Here is a 6,823-nt window from a genome sequence, read left to right on the forward strand (position 1 = left end):
AGCCATCTGGGCTACTGGGGGACAACACAGGGGTTCTTGGGGTAGTCCTGTTGAGTGACAGATTATACTGAAATGTGGACAGGGAAGAACAACAAGACAAATTGGGCCTACCACAGCAGATGGCAGTCATCTTAGCTGTCTTCGAAGTAGCACAGAGAACAAAGGAAGGGAGGTCCTGGGAAATGCCGCTGCACACTAGGAAGATCCTCCTCAGTAAGGACTGTCCTGCTCCCCTTCTCCACAGAGTAAGAACCATCCACCTCCCGCCCCCCCACCCCCAGACTAAGTCACTTGAGTTCCAGCCAGATGAAGGCACTTCCAGTTCCTGCCGCACTGCTTTTGCCACTTCACCAGGCCACTTCTGTCCAGGCCTGGTCACTGCTTGTCTGGAGCAAATCACTTCCTGTCCCGAGTGACCCATTCAGCATCAGACCAAGTCCATATGTGTCCCAACCAGTTCGCATCTTGTTATTGGCCACTGGACAAACAGGATACTTCTCGTGGTAGCTGTCATAACCCAACCACCCCAAATGGCTGGAGTTAAGTATGCAGAGGCCTGGGGCAGGGCAGAGAAGGAGGCCCTGCTGCCCATGCCCTGAGCTGGGGTGGACTGCCAGAGCTTTCCCCATAAGGCCCCCATTTTTGGCAGATTGAGGGGAGTGGTTGACAAGAGGTCAGAAGAGGGAGTGAGGGGAGAAAAGCTTTGACTGCCCCCACCCAGGAGATGGAAGAGGCACAGGATAAGAAGCCAAGAGGGTAAAAGGAGATGTAGGGAGGGGGGTGCTAGGGAAGAGGAACAGACCTAGAGACAGAAGAGAGAAAGAGAACGAGAGAGAGAGAGAGAGAGAGAGAGAGAGAAGAGAAAAACAGTGAGAGGCAGAAAGAAAGAGGTGCCAAGCAAAAGACAGACTGTTCCCGCCCCTGGCTCTCAGTGGGTATGGGGAGCAAGCAGCCCTGGGTCATCAGAAGAGGCGGCTGGTCTCTGCCTCCTCCCCAAGGGAATAGGACACGGGGACACAGACAGAGAGGGCACACGTGGCCAACCACAGGGCAGGAAGTGATTCAGTGAAAATCTTAAGGAATCCTACATGTAGAGAAGAGGGCAACAGCCAGGAGGAGTAAAGAGGCTGGTGGGGCAAAAGGGGCCAAGGAGATGCCAGAGGTGTTCCTCCAACCATGAATTACACGGAGGAGCACCGCCAGGAGGGCTGGATCCGAGAGAGCCAGGTGGGCGGAGCCCTCATACCTTGTAGTAGATGTTCGGAGGGCTCTGGGGGGGCCCATCCTGCACGATGTACACGGGATGCCCATAGTCACCACTCACCTTCTCATAATGGGGACAGAAGGGGGGGTCTGCAGCCCCACTGCCCCGAAGAGCTATCCCTAGTTCCCCAGGCTCAGCCTCCCTAGGTCCCATCCCACCTCCACCCCCCAGGCCCAGAGACCCTCCCCTCCCAAAGGAGCCAGGACCAGGGTGGCGACTCTCCGAAGGCTTGGCCCGCCGTCTCCGCCAACACATGGCACCCCCAGCCCCTGCCACGCCCAGCAAGAGCAGCGCCAGCCCCCCTGCTGCCCCGGCCACTGCGGGCATGCTGGGAGGGGGCAGGGGGCCTTCAGCACCCCGGGAGGTTGCATTGCTGGTGGGGTCACCTGGCAGGGAAGGGGTGAAGGAGGAAAGAGGGGAAGGGGCTGAAGGAGCCACCTGGGCATCTGGCAGCCAGCCTTGGGGGCCCCATGGGCTTCCAGTGCACAGGCCCCTTGGGGACCCCAAATTCCCTCCACCCCTCTAAGCCCAGCTCCGAATCCAGGTGTGTCCAGCCCTTCCGCTCTGTGCCAGAGTCCTCCCCACTTCTCTGACAGCACTGATTGAAGCGCTGACTTGGCTAATTAGTTCTAATTGAGTCTTTTCCTCATTTGGCTTCCATTCCCTTCTCACCCTCCCATCCTCTCTTCCCCTCTTCCCTCCCCCCCAAAAAAAATCTAAAGAAGGAGGGAGAGGGTGAAGGGAAGGCAGCTGGGATCCAAGAGCAGAGAAGGCTGGGGAAGGGAGGAGCTGGACCCCTCGTTCCTACCTGGCATGTTCTCCTTCCCAGGCTGTAGGCTGTGGGCTGCCCCTCGGTCTCTTTCCATGGGCATTTCCGACACAGGCTTTCGAGGGGCAGCCCCTCCTCGGGGACCTGGAGATAGCAAAGGCCAAAGAGAAAGGGGTGCTGACCATGACGGCACTGCCCCAACCTTCCTCAGCTCCCAGGAGGCGCCCCAGCCCCACTCACTCTGTCCCACTCGGAGAAGAACCTTCATGCCTCTGGTGAGGCACACGCCCCCCTGCAGGCTCTCCAGGCCTTCCCGGGTCCCATCTGACGTGGCTGGGAGAGAAGATCCACAGGGATGAGTTGGCACTCGAGAGTCTAGCCCCAATTCTGTCTCCATGCCCTGGCCCCACCACCACCCCAGGGCATAAGGGGTCTCTCTTGGCTCTGGTGGTCCCCTCCCTCATCTGCCCTCCATCCCGGGAGCACCTCCCCACTCAACCCTGCCCTCTGCCCAGCAAGTACCAATTATGTAGTAATCATGGTGCGAGCGGAACTCGTGGCCCCAGAGGTTAGGGCTATACTCCTGGAACTTGATGGTGAAGCGGAGATCCAGGTCTGGCCGGTCACAAGTGAGAAGGAGGTTTGGGGCAGGGGGTGCCTCACAGCGTCGGCCTTGGGCACCCCCTACCAGATACAGCTTGTAGAACTCATAATTAGGAGAGGAGTGGGGGCCGGGAGGCCGGGCCCGGGGACAAAGCAGGTCTAGCCGGTCCCCAATCTGAGGGTAGAGCACATAACCACCCTCTGCCTGGAACCTATGGGGAGGAGGTTGAGGTGGACAAGGGGGAGAGGTATCAGAGGTCTGGCCCAGAGCTTCGCCTCCCTCGTCCCACATCCCTGCAGGTCAGCCTTTGTCTGAGTAGAAAGTCCGTTCTGACCGAGCAGGCACTAAGGACTCTGTGAGCTCACGTTGGAAGCAGCAGGAAGCCAGGCTCAGAGGTCTCCTGCCCCTTGGTTGCCCAAATGCACTCTTCAGCCTGCCCTCACCACATGCACACTGCCATCTCTCCCTTCATCACCAGCTCCGTTGCCCTGGCAACAGGATGCCAGTTACCAAGGAGCTGGCCTCTCTGGAACCACACAGCCCACCCCTCCCAGGTGATTTCACTATTCTATGGCAGTCAACCATGGGGGCAGAGCCTCCCCTCCCCCAAGCCACAACCGAATTTCAGGGATTTCAGAGCAAAAAAGGGGGCGGGGGGAAAGGGTGATCAAGACTAGTGCCCCAAGTTTACCAGGCAATGTGACAGGAGGCAAATGCCTGGTCTGGCAATGGTCCTAAGTGGGGCTAATGAGAACGGGGGGGGGGGGGGGGGGTGGGGGGGGGGGGGGGGTCAGCTGCCCAACATTTCCTTGCTCAGCACCTCTCTCCCCTCAGGTCTCAGACTTCCTAGGGAAAGTGCCCCATTGCTTGGGAAATGAAGGAGTTGACTTTTCTAACCACCGCCAGCACAAGCCCACATCTCCCTCTGCTCAGGCATCCATTGGCCCAGCACAGCCACCACTTGCCAGCCTGCAGCCCTTCCCTCTTCAGTGATGGCAGACAGGTCTCAGAACTGGATCCCAGGGGACTGCTGCTCTGTATCTGACCCACCCGACATCCCAAAGAGCCTCCAAAACACCCCAATTCTCTTTTCTCGACTCTATTAGAATAAGCCTCATGTCTTCAAGCTGTATCAGATCAAATGCAACTGGGAGTGGACAGGTAAGGGACTGAGGAAAGAAAAGACAGTTTGAGAGCCCTGGCCGGGTCAGCTCAAGTTGTTCGCTCAGTTGGTTAGAGCATCATCCAGATTCTCTCCTATCACAGAGAGAGAGAAAGGACAGCTGAGATTATACCCAAAGAAATGGGAGGGAGGCCAAATAGTGAAATGTGGGAGCCTGTGAATGAAGTACAGAGAGGAAGGCCAATAATCCTAGTTCTCCTTTAATGAGCATATATGTTCCAACCCCTTACCTCTAATCCTCATACGAGCTGTAAGAATTGAGGATACAAACTCAGAGAGGTTAAGTAAGTGCCCAAGGCCACGCAGCTCACAAAATTAAGATTTGATGAGCTCCAAAGCCCACCCTCTTCCCATGGCCTCATGCAGCCTCCCCCAGGGATTTTTTTCAAAACACAGAACTCTTTTGCTAACGGGGAGTGAGATCTATGCAGAGGCAAGAGACCCAGATGACCTCCCAAGGGTTCTACCCTGTGTGGCTTGAAGTTTCATCTGACCCCTGGCCTTTTTTCAGAGCAAAGCAAGCATGCCTTGCAACAGAGCTCTAATGGAAGAGTTTGCAGCAAAGATGGGGGAGGGAGCAATGGAGTCCTTGGGACCTCAGATGCCAGGGGGCAAAGAAGCGGCTTGATGGGGCTCCAGGCTTCTTTCAGAAGGAAGTCCCGAAGCCAGAACGCAGGAATATCGTCTGGTTGGGAAACTGTTGCACCAGGGGCTAACTGACCGTCTAGCTGTGGGCAAGAGTTGGGAGCCAAGAAGCCTTGGGGAGTTGTCCCCAAACTGAGCCCCCTTCCCTCCCATCTGCACTAGAGTCCCTTCTGGGGAGGGAGGCACCCTGCCTTTCCCTTCAACGCTTCAGCAGCACCTACTCAGCGGCTCTCCTGAGAGCTGACACTAACCAGGCTCCCTCCAAGCCCAGCCCCCGACACCAGGCAAGTCTCCCACAAACCCGCACAACCGCTCCACTGCCCTCCCGGCTCCCCATGAACTTTCGGATCCTTGCCCTTTGGGGTCTTTCAAACTCCCAACACCTGGATATCACCACACACCCCCAGCTCTGTGTGCGACCCAGGAGTCTGGCTCCCAAGATCATCGGTCTAGTCACCCATCAGCTTCCAGCAGAGCACCCGCACCCTCCCTCATGTCCTCCCAGCTCAGAGAATTCAGCTCCCAAGTCCCCAAGGCTTCCACACTCCCCGCTGGAAGGTGTAGGGTCTCCCCAGCCCCGGTCGCTCACCTCTTATTCGCCGAATTCCAGTAGACAGGCTCCAGGCTGAGCCCAGACACCAGCCCCCAAAAACCCAGCAGCAGCAGGGTCCCGACTCGCACACCCCCCGGCCTAGAATGGGGGGCCCCCATGACCCCGCCAAGGCCTGGGGGCGGGGCACCAACTCCCCCAAAGTCGATCACTCCCTGGGGTGACTGCCTTAGCTGTCCAGGCTATTCCGCCCCGACCTCCCGGGCGGCCGATACCCCGCTCCCACGCGGACCCGCTTCCTGCTCTGCCCGCGCCCAGCGCCGGGGCGCTCAGCCCTCGAGAGCCCTTCCAGGGGCGGTCCGCGAGCTCCCTGCGCCCCAGCCCCGGCTCCAGCACCCCGGGGTTGGAGAGCGGGCCTAAGTCGGGGACTGAGGGAGCCAGGCACCCGGCGGCGGCGGTGGCATGGGCGTCGGACAAGGGAGCGAGGAAGGGGGCGCCGAGCCGGAGCCCCAGCCTCGCCGGGATTGAGGGCAGCGGGCTAAGGGAGGAAACCAGTCCTGAGCCCGGGAGGGGGAGTTAAAGGAGAGACGGGGCGGGGGAGAGGATGGCGGAGGGAAAAACCGGAGCTGGAGCTCGAGGCGAGGCGGAGCGGGCGGCAGGATCCCGCAGCCCACGCCCCCACACCTCCCTCGGCCAGCGCACCTCCCGCCGCCTCGCCCAGCCCCGCCGTGCGCTCCCCGGCGCGGTCTCTCACGCCCCCTTTGTCTTTCCGACTCCGGTCTCGGGCTTAGTTTCTGCCCGTCTCCCCTCTGGCCCTCGCATCGCCGGAGCGCGAGGAATCTTCATCTCTCAGATTCAGAAAGGCTCTCGCCTTCTCCGCCCCAGGAACCCAGCCCCTTTCGCTCCCGCAGCCTCCGCCTCCCGCATCCCAAACAACACCGCTGCTCCCGGGAGGTCGGAGAGAATAACCTTCAAGGCTTCGCACTTTACCAAGTGGTCTGAGTGAGCGTCACGACCACCTGTGTGAGGTGGGGGGGGCAGCGCCAAAGGATCCCCATTGCAGTGATGCAGAAACGGAGGCTCGGGGAGGCCCCAGGACTGGCCCAAGGTCACAGGGTGTCTAGGAACCAAACCCAAGTTGCTGAACTCCCACCCCTGGGGTCTCTTTTGTCAAAGCCTCCAGTACCCTTTACTGTAATCTAGGGGTTGGTGAAAAGCAAGAGATTAGGGGGTAAACTTGGGCCCTCCTTGGATGGTAATGGGGAGACATGGGCTGGGAGAGGAAAGGGAGTACCTACAGCCCCACACTCACATTCAGCTGGAAGGGCTGTTTCCAATTATCCTGGGGGAAGGGCGGGGGTTGCCTGCTTGTGTGTAAGAACCCTAGCTTTCAGCACCTCTGGGCAGAGGTGACATTCCTCTCCCCTTTCGAGCGGTTACAGGCCTTCAGTCCCTTCCCTTTGATTTTGGGTCCAAAATCAACCCCCTACTGACAGTCTCTTGAGATTCCTACTGATAGTAACCCTTCATAGCTCCCCTTCTCAGTGTTTGGCAAGGTGTGTGGAGGGGCGGGGGGAGGCGCTGCTGCTTGAAATAACATACTGCCCCCCTCAAAGGCAGGCCAGATAAACGGAGAAACAGCAGTAACAACTGCTGAACGAGACTGTCACTCTTGTCCTGCATCGAACGGGAACACAGAATGTGACGCCTGTGTCTTCGAGCACCTGTACTCTTCTCAGGTGTCCTTGACTCTGGCTACTCAGTCAGGGCCTCCTGGGGGAGTCCAGGGGAGGGGAGGGGAGGGGTGC

The 6,823-nt window shown here is 58.9% G+C and overlaps 1 protein-coding gene across 1 annotated transcript; it reads right to left on the reverse strand.

The window, feature by feature from the left end:
- Positions 1-710: 710 nt before the first annotated feature.
- Positions 711-5,587, reverse strand: EFNB3 (ephrin B3). Its single transcript, XM_070394260.1, has 5 exons — positions 5,055-5,587; positions 2,556-2,848; positions 2,274-2,366; positions 2,073-2,177; positions 711-1,650 (listed from the first exon to the last, which is right to left on the reverse strand). Exons 1-5 carry the CDS (start codon positions 5,174-5,176, stop codon positions 1,241-1,243), a joined length of 1,023 nt encoding a protein of 340 aa, XP_070250361.1. The 5' UTR covers positions 5,177-5,587; the 3' UTR covers positions 711-1,240.
- Positions 5,588-6,823: the final 1,236 nt, after the last annotated feature.

Source organism: Myotis yumanensis, unplaced genomic scaffold, assembly GCF_028538775.1.
Source record: "Myotis yumanensis isolate MYYU_CA2020_CCGP unplaced genomic scaffold, mMyoYum1.0.hap1 SCAF_16, whole genome shotgun sequence".
Taxonomy (NCBI): domain Eukaryota; kingdom Metazoa; phylum Chordata; class Mammalia; order Chiroptera; family Vespertilionidae; genus Myotis; species Myotis yumanensis.